Source organism: Channa argus, chromosome 18 (genome assembly GCF_033026475.1).
Source record: "Channa argus isolate prfri chromosome 18, Channa argus male v1.0, whole genome shotgun sequence".
Classification (NCBI taxonomy): Eukaryota; Metazoa; Chordata; class Actinopteri; order Anabantiformes; family Channidae; genus Channa; species Channa argus.
Window position 1 is genome coordinate 770078 of NC_090214.1, and position 19335 is coordinate 789412.

Below are 19335 nucleotides of genomic sequence, written 5' to 3' on the forward strand. Positions count from 1 at the left end.
ATGAGAAAGTACTGAATGGACCCATGGGCACTGCAGAGGTCTGGGTCCTCTGGGCCAGAGACTCTTTTGACAGAACTGCTGTTCCACACTGTGTAAAAGTCGCAGAGAAGAATTAAAAACACAAAAAATGACCAAATATAACGAGTCTGTCCACAAAGGGACAGAAACAGTAACCAGAGGACAGAAACTCTCACAGTGAGGAAACACAAAGAAAATCTTACCACAGAGTGACAAATAATACGTAACAGTACTGAAGTACATTACAGAAGTACACGTACTCCTGCAGGTTAGCTGTGTCCCCCCCCACCTCATTCCATACACGCGCACCTGTGACACCACCGGTTACCTTTCCGTTCTCGCGCTCCCGCGCACCTGCGCTCTGGGGGCAGACAGGCGGCAGCGCGAGGCTGCTGCTGCGACCTGTCTCTTTAAGTCGCTGTCAAAGCGGATTAACGCGGCTCGCGCTCGTGATTTCGTTTTCACCGTCTGTTCCCTGAATCTGCGGTGCCTCGCGCCCTGTGAACTCCACGTCAAAGTTTGGCGCATGGAAACGTCGTGAAGCGCAGCTGTGGTTTTTTTCTCTCTTTTTTTTTCTGCGGTGCAGCCCCCATCACGGCCCCCACCCGGTGAGCTGCTGATGTGCGAGACGCCGCGGACACTCCCAACTTTTTATACCATGCTAAGCCTGGATTACCTGTCCCTGCTGACGGAGACGCGGTCCGCTTTCTCTCTGGGTTCTCTCCGCTAAACACACCGGCAGTGGCAGCACGTCGGGATGTGCTGTGACGCCTCGGTGACGGTCTGAAGTTGGCACCTGGATTCAAACCCCCTCGGGCGAACATACAATGCAGAAGAGCGTGCGGTACAATGAGGGCCACGCTCTGTATCTGTCCGTGGTCGCGCGTAAAGAAGGATCCAAGCGCGGCTACCTGAGCAAGAAGACCGCGGAGAACAGCCGCTGGACCGACAAGTACTTCGCCCTCTACCAGAACCTGCTTTTCTACTTCGAGAACGACCAGAGCACGCGGCCCTCGGGTATATACCTGTTGGAGGGATGCACGTGCGAGCGGTCACCGGCGCCCAAGGTCTCCGCCATCACCAAGGAGCCCGTGGAGAAACAGCAGGTGCGTCCCGCTGGGGAGAGATGGAGAAGTAGCAACATCGGCTGTGCTGAATTATTAACCGATATGACAAGCAGTACATGTACTAGGGTAGTGTACAAATATGACAAACTTGTACTTTTTTGCAATATTTGTTTATGGTAAACTTCATCCCAGTACAAATCAGAAGCGAAATTTCGAGTACTTTTTACAAGTGTACGCGGTCATAAGGCACCGACCAGTAGTCAGAACATACAGACGTAAAATCAGCTCCACCTCAGAGTGTGTGGTAACACTGATCGTTGGGATTTCAGGTTTTACTTAAAGCAGTATTTTGAAAGTTTCTTGCAGTTTGCAGCACAAAGTTTGTCCTATTAAAAAGTAGAGTTTTTATTTCTCCCAAACATTTATTTTGAACTAAAGGGACAATTAGTGACTAGAAGAAATGAAATCTGTTCCTGAATTAAACTTCACATGCTTTAAATGACTGCAGACACTTTATTTATGAGACACATGTGGAACAAATCTGGACTGGACATGTACTTCATGTTATCTACTGCATCGAGTTCAACAGTGTTTAAAATCATTTTGTTTTTTGTCAGCAACTCAGTCAGATTGATGCCCAGAAAAAGTACTTTCTTAGTAAAGTACTTGTTTAGATGAGTAATTGCACCTCTTTTGACCATTTGTGTGTACTTTGTGTACTTTTGCAATCTCTGCTCAAATGCACTTGTTAAACAAGGCTTATTTGACATTAAGTTTTATATGGGCATATTTTTTTTCTTTAAAAAAAAAATCCACCTTTTTTATGGATTTTTAAATCCATATGTTCCAAAAACACTAATTGATTTCATGAATGTTTCATGATTATATACGTCATGAAACGCGTTTAAATCACTCAGGAGGAAGATTTTGTGCACTGAACAATACTTGAAAAACAATCTTTCAGATGACAGGAAGCTGTTGAGCGGCTAATGTAGTGTTCAAATGAAATGTGAGGGTAAATTTGAATGATGATTATTATTTCTCTTGGCCACAGACACTGAGAGCTGTGAAAACACTCAAATATCAAACTAAATCAAATATTTTCTTCTCAGCATGTTGTGTCTATAGGGTTTGTTGCCTAAATCTTTGTTAACCCTTCGATTTGGTGAAATGCAACTGTCCAAGATTTTTCTACTGTTCTTATATTTAAAACCACTGGCAAACTAAACCTTTTCTAAATTAGGTTGCTCACTGTTAATGGTCAAACATCCACCTTAAGTTGGTGGTGTTTGTGCTTGAATACTCTTATTCAAGGAGTTTCTGACCCAACTTTTATCTCACAGATGTTTGATCACATCGGATTTTTTGCCAAACCATTTCCACACCACATGAATTAATTCCTCTTTACACTGTCTGCCATGTTTCTCTGCTCAAGCTCAACATCATGCAACTGTGGCAAATTCTCCTCATGGCGATAAACTATCACGATATATCATAGACAGTGTGATGTGTTTCACCCCATCAGGCACTTTGTGAACGTGGGCTGAGGTGTGGGTGTGATGGAAGTGTTTGATATGTAAAGTTGAATGTTATTGGCGCAGAGGCTGAGGCCATGAGTGGGCTGAGGGTTACCTAAAGAAAGCAGGTGGACGACGAGGGTCCAAACTGCAACCCTTCAGACATGTCTGGTGTGAGAGGCAAAGATTTATGTCTGTCTCATCTGAACCGATAAAGGACAGTGTGCACGATACCAAATGTCCAGGATGATGAAGTGATTAATGGTCTGAAATGCTGGGCAGAGATGGAAGAAGGGGAGGATGGTGAGGGTCTATGGTAACTTTGATTAATGTGTCGTTTCATTACTGTACTCTGGGTGGGTTGGTCTTCAGAGGTGAGACCATCTGAAGATGTGAGGTGAATCTGGATTGTGCCCAGTGTTTTTAAACCCACCTCGTTTAGTCTGGTTGAATTCTGATTTGTTCGCAGTTTGTTTTGGGCGGGTCTGAACACAGCAGTCACACTCGAGTGCAGAGCAAACCAACCTTAACTTTACTGGATATTGTGCTGGTGTGATCTCAAATGAACTTGATCTGGGCTAAAATAACAAGTTGCAGCTAAACTGCTCGTTGACAGCACGTCCTCTTTACAAAGTGTTAGTCAGTGATGCATTTTACAGATGGTCCTCGAGATGGATTCAGCATCTGCTGCAGAGTTTTGTTGCTTTATTACACAGATAATCACCACAGTTATAAAATTCCACCCGTGCAGTTGTTTCATAGCAATGTTTCACTCAGGAATATTCACCACTTGTTTATTCCCCAGATCCATTGAAGCTTTGAGCAGAAGATCATTGTTGTTCCAGTGATGCATTTAGATTTGATGTGTGACGTGTGAAAGGAAACCAAACCCTTATGGGGAAGCAGACGAAGCAGACAAACTGGTCCACAGATTTAGACCAGATCACGGTTTGAAAGGCCCCAGGAGGCAATTCTGAGGTTGGCCGAGCCACAGCTGATGTAAGCAAAGGCAGAAGTAGGACTGGTGATAAATTCAATACATAACAAAACGCCTAAATTAAAAAATGGAGATTTGTGCTTCCTCTGCAGCACCAGCATTTCACCACAGTTCGGAAAGCGATGTCCCCATTTCTATGGAGACGCATGGACGCGTGTTGGCTCTGCCGTTTGTGAAGATGATGAAATAAAACTGAAGAAAGGTCATGTTTACTCAGTGATATGTCAGATGGTGATATGTCAGACTTGTCAGCTCTTTGTGTGTTAAAAGAATGTAACGCTGTGCGTAGTCACATGTTAGCAACCATTACTGCGTGACGTGCACTGACGCGTTCAGGGACAGCAATCTTTAAGCGTTCAGAACCCAGATCAGCAGTTAATTTGGGGAGGCCTCACTTTTTTGTTGGTGTTTTGTTGTGTTTGTAATGTTGCTACAACATTTTACTCTATGTACAGTAGAAAATTCTTGTTAGTGAGGTTTTTCTTTATTGATGTGACACAAATGGACCTAGGAGAACAGCACATAGTCCCTAAAAATCTCTTTTCGAATCGTGTTTTATCTTAAGACAAAAAAATCTATTCAAAGAAAAAACGGAGCGTGAATGTTTTTATCTCCAAGCCCCAGGCAGGAGCTGCTTCTTTGTTTTGCCGACCTTAGAAGGAAATTTAACTGCCCCTGACTCGTGTTTACTCTTTCCCTCCGTATCCCAGAGCCTCTATGTGCGGCAAACACCACATGCTTTTTCCAGAATGTGTTGCTGTGGATAAAGAGCCTGGTGCTGTCGATAATTTAATAACGTGTGGAATTAATCCTTATTAAAGTATTTGCTCTTAAAGCTAATGCTAATTTTAAATGACCCATATTTGTGTTTTGCTGCTTCAAATCACGTTTCATCCCAGCAGCAACTGTGATGATGTTGATTATTACAAGATTTTGCTATGAGACAAATCTTCAAATTTTCTGTGTGACTACGTGTAAATAGGGCTTGTTTTTGTTTTTTAGACACATGTTCTATTATATCAGATAAATCTAATCTTCTCATCCATAGGCAGGTAATCCGTCACACCTTGTTGGACACGAGCTGCCTGTGGCAGCCTGACCCGGTCATGACTTCACCAGCTTCATTTTTAGACACGCAGGGGGCAGACGTGGTGCAGTGTGTTCACAACTTTAGTGTGGTAACAGTTAATGTGCTCACACACTCCTCTTTGGTGTGAATCTGATGAAACACAAGAAATTATAATTGATGCAGTTGAAGCTGCAAGCTCAAAGCATCCACATCAGAGTCCTGCATCCAGTGAATATGCACCAAATCTGGATTCAGATTATATGAAGCTTTTGTCTAAGAGATTGTTACTGCGTCAGATCATGAGATTATAGAGTATAGATAGATTATAGACCAATTCTTCTTCTGTCATCAGACTTATACCGTGTGGTCTGAACCCGGAGTAAGTTTGGACATGCAGCAGGTCAAATAACACAACGACGCTGCTGAGCTTTGTAGGTGCAGGTTTTTTCAAATTTGACCCACGCAGGACTCAACCAGTTCCACGTTCGCACTTTGGCTTTAATTAGGGATGTCACTTGTGTACTGGTACTCTTAAAACTTCTCAGATACTGCACCCAATACCACATTAATGAGGTTGATGAAGTTTTAAGATCTAGTACATAACAGTCATACTCACTTTTCTCTAGAATATTTTAAAGACCTTTAATATTTGAGACGTCAGCAACAACAAGGGTTATCAACGGCAACTAGAACGTTACCCGAAGTTGTCTTTATTTTCCAAAGGTATTTTACCTTCATATTCCCATGGAGGCCCTTCAGTCCATGTTGTCCACGCTTCTCCATCCAGGATCTCTGGAAAAGTGCCTCCATTTATTAAAAAAACAGTTGCTGGCATATTTGTTTTAACAGTAGAAAGCTCAAGAATCTTCTGGATTCCTTAACTGCAATGGACTGATGAAGAATTTTACTGTCCAGCAACTCATACTAGAAGGCAAACAGAAAACAGGAAACAGTGCAAATGCAAGCACTTGCACATTTCTAGATTTAATCTAAACATGGTGAGACGCAGCTCTTCTAATATCTACAAATACATGTGTGTTTACTGCAAGTCACAAAGATGCATATGTACACATGCAGAGCATTTCAAGATTGTCTTCACCATTAGCTAATCGATATGATCAATGTGTCAGTTTGTTTGACCTGCAAATTGGTAAAGAGTTCCTCATTTTTTGGCTCAGTTGGTAGAATAAAGGCCATAAACCCCAGAGTGGGTGGTTCAGTTCCTGGTTCCCTGCTGCTGCTGCAGCTGTCAAACAATTTCCAACGTGATCAGCCATGTATAGATATTTATTATTGTTATTATTATTATTATAATTATTACAATTTGGTTTTTTATTTTTAAAACATAAAACATACTAGTAACCGTGTTTTGAGTAGTTTAGTGACCCACACTTATGTGTGAGATTCCCAACTATAGAAAGCAGAAGTAAAGCTAAATGTTTAATTTTTAATTTACTTCAAGGTCATTGTTGCACCGTTGTAGTTGTTAGTCAAGAAAAAGGAAACGTGTCTGTGGTTTTCAGTAAGAAAAATTACTAATATCAACATGCAGCAGTGCTCCACCACAACACACTGTGATGTTTAAAAGCAGTGAAAGTCCCCATTTTACATAGAGCCTCATAAAACCATCTGTGGACTGTGGTCAAACTGAAATTAGCTTCCAATCATTTCTAGGTGGAGCAGGCTGAGACAAGCTTCAGTTGGTTTAGTTTCGTTTTATATCAGCTAAAAAAAACGCCACCAAAGAAGAAAACCTCGCCACGTCAGGCAGCACAAATCCATCCTTACTGTTTAGTCGAGGAAAGTGCAGTTCATGCCCATAATGTGTGTACAGCCTGTAACAAGTACTGCATGTGTATAAAATATCGATACAACAATGCTGGTTCACCTTTGTGCCAAATCAAAACAGGAAACCGACAATGTGGTGACGTCAGTGAGTCACAGGCTCGATGCAAACATGAGATTTAATTCAAATCAGTTTCATATACAGTTGCAATCATCTGATACAAAAGGAAAAAAGTTCTATCTTGTTGAATGGATCTAGAAAAGCAAAAAAGCTCAAATTGTAAACCCTCATCTCAATATCCTCATTTGATCTTAAACCCAAATGTTTTCGGTGTCCAGTAAAAACAAGTGGATCGGCCTTGCTGCTGGGGGCTACAGTATATGTTTGTTCTCATGCCTTTGATTAGAGGGAAACCTGCAGTGAAGAGGTAAGTCAGAGCATTTTAGAAGTAAAAATTAGATTCTGTGGAGATTCTGTGGATTTTGCATTGAAGTAGAAAGTGATCTTTTATGGGCCAGAAAAGCAGGAACAAAAAGAACCTTTCCATTTTTCATCTCACTGTAGTTTTAAGCCAGACGTGGGGAAACTGAAGGTGGGCCTGTCCTTTAAAGATGGCATCATCATTTCTGGATGCATTTTTCTATTTGTGGACGGCAGAAGTCCCAGTTAAGAGCAATCACTGTGTTATTGGTCCAGTCAGTGATTGTTCATTGCCTTTGCAGTTCCCATCCACCCGACACCTGCATGTAACTTAGATTTGATTTGTTTAGTTTGAATGAATAAAGTGTGAGGAGGCAGCATTCACTCACCAAAACCAAAAAAATAAAAAAAATATATATAGATGCAACAAGCAGGAACTTTCAGATTTCCATATATGCAAAAGAGCGATTTCCTAACCGTTTCCTCATATGCTGCACAATGGTCGGCTGTGTGGTGGTGTTGGATGTTTGCTTTACATCTCACCTGTGTCGTGGATCCTGTTGTCACATGTAAATGTGAAGTATTTGAGCAGGATGCAGAGCAGAAATTTCTCCATAATCTGTGTATCCACAGTTGACTTCAAAATTTGCACCTTCTGTACTTTAACTTTAACTATTTTATTTCCCATCAACATAATATTTAATTCTCACAGCTTGTACTATTGTTCCTTAGATGACCAAGAAAGTTATACTGAAATAATGAAAACTTTTTCACAAATCTTTATAAAATGTCCTCTAAAGATTTGTGTGTCCTCCCTTTGTCTTTCTAGCCTCGTCTCATGGACGCACACCTGTGCCAATTATGGCCAAATAATTTAACTTTGGTCTCATTCTTGTTCCAAAACTCCTTCGGTTTGTTCGCATGCTCCTTAGCAAAGTGCTGCCTTATGTCTTGACGTAAGCAGATGTGGACTTCTCCCAAACAGATGCGGACTTTTATTTCAGTTGCCTCTACAGACTTTATCAAGTCCCCAGCTGTTTGTCTTGAGTCTCGTTCGTTAGATCCTCTGTCAGTTATTTTTCTTGGAAGAGTCTTAATGTTTCCATAATAAGATTTACCCACTTTTAAATTTAAAGCAAAGCCCAGTTTTAAACACCTGGTGCCACTCATCAAGCATCGAGTGTTGACTTTTTTTTATATGAGACCCCTGATTGTACACTTCAAAGTTAGTTAGCTAGACGCTTTATTGAAGGGCATGCAACCTTCTGCACCAATATAAATGTCATTATTCACTCCTTGTCCACTTTTCTTACTAAGACACACTTCCAGTTAGTGAATGTGACATTGGGTTTGTTTCAAAACACACGCTTGAAAATTTTTTATCTGAATAACCATAACTTTAAATCAGTCTAAAATAATATAAAGTTGCACATGTGAGATCTCCGGTATGCAGAGCGTAACGAGTTCTCCATTTTCAATCCACAGTCCTAAACTTTAGAATATCCAACATGCAACAGGGAAAAGCTGTGTGTGTTATATTATTTTCTGTCATGTTACCAGAAGGTTTTAGCAAACAAACTAAATATTGACACAAGTCCGTGTTATTTTGTCAATGAGAAATGATAATAATTGGTAACCATACGTGTACTTTTGCTCGCGGACCTTCTCTCTGGGAGACGGAAACCTGAAGCTGTTTCTACTTCATGCAGACACTTTGATGGATGGAGGCCACAACATTCAGTCAATCATTTGTTCTTTCTCTCTCTCACACACACATTCAAATAAAGACAGTGACAGAGGACAGTGCTGCTAAGCTGTGACCCATGCAGTGTGACAGGCTGGCATCACATCCACAGGAGGCCGTCTGTCCATCCGTCCATCTGCCTGTGTGTCTGCACTGAAGCTACTGCTGCGAGTTCAGCCGCTGACCGTCGGCTGACACACAGGACGGGACTGTGCATCCTCCAGAGCTGTCACTGAACAAAACTTAAGGCCGAGCTAACAAAGAAAAACCTACTTTGTACAGTGTGTTTGTTGCTGTTCTCAGTGGCCACATTCAACATCAGGAAGAAAGGTCTGTCATCACCGAGAGCAGGAGGAAAGCTTTCATATCCTCGTAAATGCTTTCATGCACATTTTCCTTCCACTGCTGCACAAGAACATTTCAATTCAGACGTGGTCACACAATGCATCCTTCAGGCTGAAGCACTTCTTTTCTGCTAAAGTTCCGACCCTGTGCACAGTATGTGAATGTCAGATTATCAGCGGGTGTTTCCCAAGCTGCTGGACTAGCCAAAGGTTTTGATGGGATTTACTTGAAACTGAGAGTTTCTGACTCTTTTAGCAGCTCTGTGAGGATGAGCGTGGGCATAAATGTGTTTGCGATCTAAAGCTTTTTTCCTCTTTTTGAGGACGCACACGCAGTGTGGTCCAGAATATGGATCCAGTAAATCAGTGTTTTTTTGCCCATCAGGCCTTCATCACTATTCCATCTGAGTTGGAAACGTGATATGTTACGTGCATGTGCATAAATGTCATTAACAAGTGAATCCCAAAAATTAGAGATGGTTTACACAAATGCAGATACATATATAAATGTTTCTCCTTCATTTGTGCCAAACAGAGATTCTCTACAAAAAAAACGAAAATTATGTTTATTAAATGAGCACATTTCCCTTCTATTTCATAACCTGTAAAACCAAAGACGATGTTGCTTTATTTAAATTCCTTTCCAACAGAATTCAGAAACTTTTCATCCAGGTACCTGGAGCCTATGATGTAAGACAAGGAAAAACAGCAGATCATCCTCAAATCAAATTTCCATCGATTGATCCATTAGTCAGTGAACTGTTGCAGCTGTACATGACACATTTTAATTCCAGCTGTAAAATTGTAAAGTTGTCATAGCCTTCACAGATTTGATAATCTGTGTCACTGCTGAGAGGAAGCACCTCTGTCCAGACGGAAATGGACAAAATTCATAGCACAAACGGACGTTGTTTGATGTTTTTATTGTCATCACACAAAGCATCACAGAGCATCAAAGCTCTACTTACGCTGCTCTTTTGAAATCATCCCCATCGGAAACCTCATTTATTCAACAGGCTGTTTCCACGACTGAGCATGTTAAAATCAGCAGACAAATCTCATCATATATAAAAGTTCTTTGTCCTTGTGAGCATTTGCTCCTAACTGTAAGCTCAGTAAATAACTAAGAGATAAACGGAAATACACAAATGCAGCCTGTATTCACCCGGGGAGGGAGCGCTTCATTTGGACCATCCCCTTTAATTGGATTAGACTTAGCTGGAGTCAATTGTCAATTAATTCTGAACAACACTGGGAAGAGAAGTCGCTGCTGTGATTGCTGCCTAATGAAGTGCAAACACTGTCAGGACTGGGAACGCGTGAGTGTGAACAGTTTGAATACGCGTTTAATTATTAGACATGTTGGTTTCCAAAAACACAGATGACCCACACTGTACTGCATCACTGATGATGCTGTGTGGTTGTTACTTTCTTTGCTGCAACAACACAGGAAATATCCAATGTCCAGGAGATTGCAAACAGTATAATTTGCAGACTCCAGGGAAGTGCTATTAATATGCACCGGACTCATTTAAATGTGCAGAGGTGGGATGTAACAGATGGCAGAAGAATGCAGCAGAGCAGGAGGGGACGGGGGGGAGTCAGACACACAGGATGATGTTGTGCAGCGTCAGATGATTTGGAGGAAGAAAGAAAATCATTTTCTGGGAACATTGTTTTTAGGTGATATGAACTGCATCCTTATATTTGCAAAAAAACAATCTAAAACATATTTGCACTTTGCTTGTGTGGCATCACTTTTGCAAACTGAATTTGAAGTTTAATTTAGCTCTGTTTTGTTCTTCAGCTGATACAGTGAATTCTTCACTGTTTCAACCAACTGCTCTCTAATTTGCTGTTTGCTGCTGGAAATTTAGATGACTGGCGGTTGTTGGAGCTTTTTTTTTCTTTCTTTGAAAATGCTGCAGCTGCTGAGGTTGATGAGACTGGGGCTAAACAGTGAACTGCAAACAGGCCAAACAGTAACTCTGTTCGTTGGCTATAATGCTTTTCAGGTTGCAGGCAGTGCAGACCCTCAGGGGGCTCAATTTGGCACATTGCATGTACATTGTAAGTATATTTTGTCTGTATTCATGACTTTGTGGGGCTTTTAGATGCATATGACCAGTGTTTTCAGTTCAGGCAACAACCCTATGTCTGAATGAATATCGCAGCCTTAAGTGCAAACGTCATGCACTAACCTGTGAGCAGTAGGTTGAGTGGAAGCAAATTATACTGAACTGGTGCATTTCATTTAAAGAGCCTGGTCAGATGTGCTGATGCTGCTGCCCACCATAGGCTTCTCACCCTTGCACCATGTGGTTGACGTGTTTCCATGGTGATGAGAGTGGACAATAGTTGAAGAGGCTTACTGTACTGTATGTACTGTGCTGCTGGTGGAAGCGCAGATGTGATTTGTGAAGGAATAAGAGTTTTCAGGTGGCTGGAGATGAAGATGCTGTTTTGTTGTTGGGGACGTGACGACAATTTGTGTTTCTTTTGTTTAGCATTATGTGATCGTGTGTACTGTACAGGTTCAGCTGTTACAGGAGGATAAATCCCAATGATGGCTGAGTGTTTTAATGAAGATAGTAAAGATTTCATGTGTTTACTCATTTGCAGGATTCTATGTTTATGGTCACATCCCTGTTTGTGAGTTTGTATCTAACGTGTGGTGCTGCTCTGGGATGCTGCGGTGCTTGACTAAGAATAGCATCGTTGCTGGTCCTTTTGCCTGCAGACACTGTCTGAATACCAAGTCAACACAAGTGCAGCTCACACACACACTGCTGCTACCTGATCGTCCTGTTTCTACCTTTTAAGTGTCCTGTATGTGGACCTGCGTGTCTGTCTACAAAAGACAAACTGACTTCATGTCTTTTTAAAAAGTTAGTGTCTGGAGTGGTGGCTTACTAGTGAAGAAAGTGGCTTTGTGGATATTAAAGCATCGGCAAAAAACGAATATTTAGACAAATATTAAAAGGCTGAAGATAAAAGGATGAAAACTTAAATGCTTAGAACACAGCGTTATTTGATAAAGATCTAATTAACCTTCAGTGCTTTACGTGTTGGGATGATGGGCGTCCAAAATAAACAGCACCGAAGTTCCAAAACATGAGCTGAGTGTTAAAGAATTTAGGCAAAAATGTATCTGTCCATAACTTGGCCAGTCCATAAACAAACACAGTGGAATCCACTCTCCTATTACGTGCAGGGCTCACTAAATCAGACAGACTGACGCTGTCGTGCCTGCAGAGTCACAGTTTCCATCCATTTCCATTAGCACCGTATTTAACTGCAGTCTGTCAATGTGCATCAATGCATGTTTCCATGAATTACAGACAGGGGACAGACACAGGAGCCTGAGAACGTCTGAAGGGACTGTTCATATTTTTATAAGACACTGAATGAACACAGAGAGACGCACAACAACCACAGAAAGGTGCAAAACTAAAACTATCCACAATATGTGCAAAGTGAGCAAAAACAGACAAACGCAAGGTAAGAATGCACACACGCACACACACACACAGTCGATGAATAAGTCAAACACATCGTCATTTAATAATGAAAAGCTCTCATGTTTGATTGTGGCAGACAGATGAACTGATTCTGTGACTGGACGTAGTGATGCTGGTTGTGAGGCAAAGCTTAAATCTCCAGCCTGTCTGTCTGCCTGTCTGTCTGTCTATTTGTTGTCCTCGAGCTTAGAGCAGGCTCGTGGCCGGGGAAGTCGCATTAGCAGTGCAAAGAGCTGAACAAGCCTTCATGGTTATGTAAACCCTTCACCCCTCCGTCCTACACACACACACACACACACACACACACACACACAAAACAAGCCTTTAAGCCTCTCGCTGCTCCGGCACACGCTAGCGAGTGTCTCTCACCCGCTTAGCGTTACATCATTACTATGCAGGCCGACTGTCTCCCTGCCTCTGCCTCAAAGCAAAGCACACTGTCCCATTCTGTAACACAATGTGAACAGAAATACGGAGGATGAAATAAAGCAGTGTCGACAATGTCTGACTTCATTTTTGTTTCACTTAAAAGTTCAGCAGAAAAAAACACCTTATGTAGTTTATTTGTACAGTATGTGTCTTACATTTAGATCAGTGCGGTTTTTCCAGTTCAGGCCAAATGTTTAAAGACTAACTGAAAAGCCCCTTTACACTCAGTTTTCAGTTTATTAGGAACAGCTGGCTAAAAATAATTCTGTTCTCTATGTGTAAAGAAGTTGATTGGCCTGTGTGATCATTTCAGCGGCTGCAGTGTTTTAAAATAAATAGTCAGAAGATGCTTTAAGAGAAAGTTTGGTGTTTTTCAAAAGTCTTAATATGATTCTGGAACTCTCGAATGCTCGTGACAGTAGGTTATAATCGCTATAAGGTTTCCTCCTCTCTACAGTGACAGTAGATGGGATCCCTCTGCCAAAGCCGCTAATTTCTCTCCGGGGAAATTTTGTAAATACACTGACCAATCATGCACAATGTTGATGATGATTTATTTCTTCTTTCCCCGAAACTATTAAGTGGACTGTGTAGGAGAAACAACAATTTTTGTACAACATCTACTAATTTTATGGCTTTGAAAGTGTTTGGCTCCTCTCTGTTCTATGGTCATGTTTCAGTTATTCCTTCATTAGTTAATCAGAGTCAGCAGATAAAATGTGTAGAGGTGGTCTCCATACTGAAATCTGTCCTTTGTCTAGCGGTATGAAGTGATTTCTGATCCTCAATGATCTTTTTTTTTAAGTCTCAAAAAAAGTGAAAGAAGGCAGATGATGTTGTTGTGGTGGTGCTGGGGGGTGTTTTGATGGTGCAGTGAAAAGGGTTCCAGCCCAGAGGCAGCATGTCATGGATGACGTGACTCTTTCATAGAGCTGCAGTAATGGTTTCTTTAATAAGCTTCCATAGCGAGGACACAATATGCTGTGAAAAGTAATGGACGGTTTGACCTGGTGAAGGAAAATCGGCAGGAATCAAGTTGCTGCAAGATGTTAAAGTCATCATGGAGCATTAAGCATCGTTGTGTGACATGCATAAAGCAGGAGCAGCTGATAGTTGACTTTGCAGCGCAGCTTTATTTAGCATTTTGTCATGTAATCTCTAATTGTCACCTTTTCTCATGCGCTGGCAGTTGCTGTTTTGTTCCAGAGCGCTGGTTTTTCTCAGGGCGGAGGTCTCAGACATATGCAGGTCTGAGCAGATGGTCAATAAGACTGCAACCCACAAGCTGTGCATCACTGAACAACCTCTAAAAGATTTGCTGCAACAACAACCAGGGCTCTGAATTGTATTAGTAATTGTTAAAGACACTTTAGGATTCTCATGACATCGTCTGTCTCAGCTGCGAGTCTCTTTAAGACTTTGATTTGCATCTCTTTTCTTTAATGCAGTACTACCTCCTGGTCATTTTTGGCCACGATGGACAGAAACCTTTGGAGCTGCGGTCAGAAGAAGAGTCAGACTGCAATGAGTGGGTAGAGTGCATCCAGCAGGCCAGGTAAAACGGACTCTTACTTCAGAAAGTGAAATGCAGTCATGCATGCAGTTCGAGACTGTACTGTAACTACAGTTTTCATCAGTTCCTCTTTAAAGATGCCTCCAGCACATTTTCCTACCTAGTGATGGGGCCAAAAGGGAAACTCGTAGGGAATTGTATACAAACCAAACTTTTCCAGAAAAGTTGGGAAACTGTGTAAAATGTAAATTTAAAAAAGAAAAAAGAAAATGATTAGCAGATAATTTGAAACCTGTTTTGATCATAAATAGTACAAAGAAAACATAATTAGAATTAGATTTTTCTTTTAAATTTTAACTTGACTTTGAGATCAGCAACACGCCTCAGGGGGACAGGGGGACAGGGGGACAGGGTCAACAAAGGCTGGATAAGTGTTGTACTGCTAGATTAAACACCTGAAAGAACATCTTACTACGAATACGATTACTTGGCAACAGGTCAGTATCATGATGTATTAAAGAGGTGAAGTGATCACTTAGTGAACTCAAGATTAATGTTTCTCAGTTTCAAACTGCAAAGAATTTAGAATTTTAACACAGTTCATAAGATCATAAAAAATTAGAGAAATCCCAACAATGAATGAACCTGCCTGCACTGCATCAAAGACAGTGGCCTGGGCTCAGATCCAAAGAAGCCTGTATCCAGACACATCAATTCTTATTTTTACAGGATTGTGGCCATCTTGTCAGGAATGTGTGGACGCTTGTCTTGCTGCCTTTTATCCAGGCAGGCAGGTCAGATAACAGGGTATCAGACAAACATTTTAGTAAACATTAGATCCCAAAGCTCAGGAGCTGCATCGTAAGCTTAGTCCAGATTATGTTGGAGGGAAATGTAGATCTACGAGAAACAGAATTAATTTCCCTCATCATCCACCCCAGAGTCCTGGGACCATTAGCTGTAGCAGAGTGAGGAACAGAAAGAGGAGCTTTTTCAAATGATTTCAAAATCAAGTTAACACTGTGTTTAGTGTTCAAGCCCTACAACCTGAGAAACCCACAAAGGAGGCGACAAACTCCTGAGCAGCTCAAATCCTATGTGAAACAAATGTGGAGAAAACAGGGAACATATTGACATACTGAGTGCACAGAACAAGGACAGTGGACGTGGGCCCTCACGACTTCCATAAAAATGTCTTTAAATTACAGCCGTTTCAGCAGGAACTTTATATGGATACACAACATACTTAAAAATTGTGAACCTGCACTTTATCCTCAGACTTTCACGTGTTGTGGTTTCACTATTTTCCCTCTCATTTTCTATCATGCATTAATTATGTAACATATTTAGCACAGTGTGCGTTAGCTCAGCCTGCATTTTAATCTCCAGTTGCTGTTTGCACATTTGATACAACACACATGTTATTATTTATTTGTTTAACATCTGTGTGTGTGTGTGTGTGTGTGTGCGTGCGTGCACGTGGCCGCCTTCTGCTCGCAGCGGTTCACATTTAGGTCACACTGGTGTTGTACTGCTACACTGGTTACATCACAGGCTTGATCTCGCAGCTCGACCCCTGTTTCTCTCTGCTCGCCTCCTCTGTGGCTCTTTCCTATTTTTATCTTTAAGTTCTATAAAACACAGCGATTTACCTCAAATCACCTGTTTTATCTCTGCACACACGACGACAGGTGGCTGCTTTTTAAACTCGAGCCCAGTTTGTCACATGCGTCGTTACACTTCTCTCCGACTTGTCTTCAAGTCCCTGTGCCTGTTCTTTCCCCTTGTTGCCTTCAGTTACTCTGACATCATAATCGAGCGTGAGATCCTGATGCAGAAGTACATCCATTTGGTCCAGATCCTGGAGACTGAGAAGATAGCAGCCAATCAGCTTCGCACTCAGCTGGAGGACCAGGACACTGAGATCGAGAGGCTTAAAGCTGAGGTATGCATGACTGCATTCACATCTGCGTGTGCATGCATACATAACTCCACATGCTGGAGCTCACACTGATGCAGATCACAATGTGGCATGATGGGAAAACAATGGAGCTCATGAAAGCACAGCAGGGCTCCAGTGATTCCAAGACCATCACTTCCTTATCGTGCAACAACATATTTGTTGTTCTGAATCTCGATGAACGAATGGATATTTAACCTCTGTATAATCACATGGAGACTGTTGTTGTGCCAGGTTGTAGTGTTGAACAAAGCCAAGGAAAGGATCCGTCCTTACCAGAGCAATCAAGAGGAGGAGGACCCAGATATTAAGAAGATCAAAAAGGTGAGTTCAGCTTTAATGTAATTCTAAAAACTCAAAGTGAGAAGGAGACGGAGAGACGGCTCATTGTGCTGTGGCTGTGCAGGTGCAAAGTTTCTTGCGTGGCTGGCTGTGCCGGAGGAAGTGGAAGATCATCGTCCAGGACTACATCTGTTCCCCGCATGCCGAAAGCATGAGGAAGAGGAACCAGATCGTCTTCACCATGGTGGAAGCAGAGACGGAGTATGTCCACCAGCTGTCCATCCTGGTGAACTGCTTCCTCAGGCCGCTCCGCATGGCTGCCAGCTCCAAGAAGCCCCCCATCAGCCACGATGACGTCAGCAGCATATTCCTCAACAGGTGCACTTGTCTTTTTTTTCTCATGTTGTACAACAGAAGCAAACGTTTTATCTCTCAGGTTGAAGTCGCAATAAAAATGTTCTCGTTTCTAGTGAGACCATCATGTTTCTGCACGAGATCTTCCACCAAGGTCTAAAGGCTCGCATTGCTAACTGGCCCACGCTGGTTCTGGGTGAGTATTACAGAGCTGATGGCAGATTTAATCACGTCTAATATGTAAAATAGACAAGTTTACTTTTTGCACTTGATCTCTTGCACTGATGCATTGGGTTTATCTGTGAAGCAGAAATATCCCATGAGGATTTAAGTTGTCAACCATAAACTGGTCATTCCTCACAAGTCGACGACGTGCAGAACACTCTCTCTATTGCATGATTTTATATCGTGTTCTTTGAGTTATATTAGTTTGATGAGCTGTTTCACTTTATTAGCTGGGTTTCAAAATGGCACCTGCTCACAGCCACGAGCAAAACAACTTTAACAGAATGAAAACAAAACACACACATAGCGGATAAGTTGACGACTCTGTGTGACTGACGTCCAGTTGAAAGTGCTGCTGTTTCAGTCATCTCTCTCACTGTGACACTTTTTGATCTCTTGCCTTTTCCACACCCAGCGGACCTGTTCGACATCCTGCTGCCCATGCTGAACATCTACCAGGAGTTTGTGCGTAACCACCAGTACAGCCTGCAGGTGTTGGCCAACTGCAAGCAGAACAGAGACTTTGACAAGCTGCTGAAGCAGTACGAGTCCAACGCTGCTTGTGAGGGACGGATGTTGGAGACGTTTCTCACTTATCCAATGTTCCAGGTTATACACACACTTTTTGCCCCAAACCTTGTTTCTTTAGATCTTCATCTCCTACTATAATCGTAAGGACTTCTCTTCCTGGGGTCCTTACACTACTTCAGGCTAATACAGTACGATTTGACAATACAACTACCACAGAGTAATACTACTACAATCTGCTGTGGGAGTTTAACTTCTGCAGAGGTGAATAATTTGGCCACAGTTTATATATCCGTGTCTTTCAAATCCACGCACTTGTGAAACTGTGTTTATTTTGTTGGTATTTTAGATTCCACGCTACATCATCACTCTCCATGAGCTGCTGGCACACACACCTCACGAGCATGTGGAGCGCAAGAGCCTCGAGTTTGCAAAATCCAAACTGGAGGAGCTGTCAAAGTGAGAGTTTGATTTGGTATCATGGCTACGTGGCGATGCCTCATGACGCTGCAGGTGATGGTGACGATTGTTCATTTGTGCCGTCAGGATGATGCACGACGAAGTGAGTGACACAGAGAACATCAGGAAGAACCTGGCCATAGAGAGGATGATTGTAGAAGGCTGCGACATCCTGTTAGACACGAGCCAGACCTTCGTCAGACAAGGTGAGCTTCCTCTGCAACATCTGTCTGTCAGTTTCTCACAATTAGTTTGCAATCCAGTTCTCCATGGGTCTTCACCTTCTCCTCGGTCAGGCTCTCTCATCCAGCTGCCCCCCAGCAGTGAGCGGGGCATGCTCAGTAAGGTCCGCCTGGGCTCCCTGTCGCTGCGGAAGGAGGGAGAGCGACAGTGTTTCTTATTCACCAAACACTTCCTCATCTGTACCCGAACATCTGGAGGCAAGCTTCACCTGCTCAAGGTCAGCTTCACCTCCCCTGTCCATGTCTGCTCATGAACTCACACTGGAAAGTTGGCATCAGAGAGTAAGAGGTGGGGTCCACCATGGTCAGGTCTCCAGTCTGTTTCAGCTTCAACACAGAGAGACAACCATTCACACTTACATTCACGCCTACTGGCAGTTTAGAGTCACCTTTGAACCTAACGTGCATGTGTTTGGACTGTGTGACGAAACCATAGGAAACTCACACAAACACGGGGAGAACATGTAAAGTCCACACAGAGGCCAGGGATTGGAACTGGGGACCTTTTTAAGATGTGAAGCAGCAGCACTAACCACTCCAACATTGAGTTCATGAAAATGTTTTACAGCTTGATAGATTGATCGTTTCTTTATACAAATATATAAATGAGATGAGAACACATCTACAGATGGACTCTCTTGGGTACATTAGCTCAACCTTTATTAGCTCCACCTTTATTAGCTCCACCTGTACAACAGGATGTCTCTGTGAGTACGTTTGTTCATTATGATGCTATTTTATACACTTTTACTATGCACATCAGGAATATTTTATGAGGAAGATGATTTTATGAGGAAGATGTTTACAGTGTCATTTTAAGTGATGGAAAACTCTCTCACCGTATTGTCCTGTGCGGATGG

The 19335-nt window shown here is 42.2% G+C and overlaps 1 protein-coding gene across 3 annotated transcripts in view; it reads left to right on the forward strand.

Annotated features, from left to right (window-relative positions):
• Positions 1-298: 298 nt before the first annotated feature.
• rasgrf2a (Ras protein-specific guanine nucleotide-releasing factor 2a) overlaps positions 299-19335 on the forward strand; it is a 29427-nt gene continuing 10390 nt past the window's right edge. Inside the window, exons 1-10 of one of the 3 annotated variants that reach the window (XM_067485228.1) lie at positions 299-1124; positions 14361-14467; positions 16223-16370; positions 16620-16709; positions 16792-17045; positions 17138-17217; positions 17662-17855; positions 18124-18233; positions 18321-18439; positions 18530-18693. In XM_067485228.1, the coding sequence (XP_067341329.1) occupies positions 846-1124; positions 14361-14467; positions 16223-16370; positions 16620-16709; positions 16792-17045; positions 17138-17217; positions 17662-17855; positions 18124-18233; positions 18321-18439; positions 18530-18693 (1545 nt within the window). In that variant the 5' untranslated portion in view covers positions 299-845. The remainder of the gene's footprint in view (positions 1125-14360; positions 14468-16222; positions 16371-16619; positions 16710-16791; positions 17046-17137; positions 17218-17661; positions 17856-18123; positions 18234-18320; positions 18440-18529; positions 18694-19335) is intronic. The other 2 variants (XM_067485229.1, XM_067485230.1) reach the window with 2 other exon arrangements.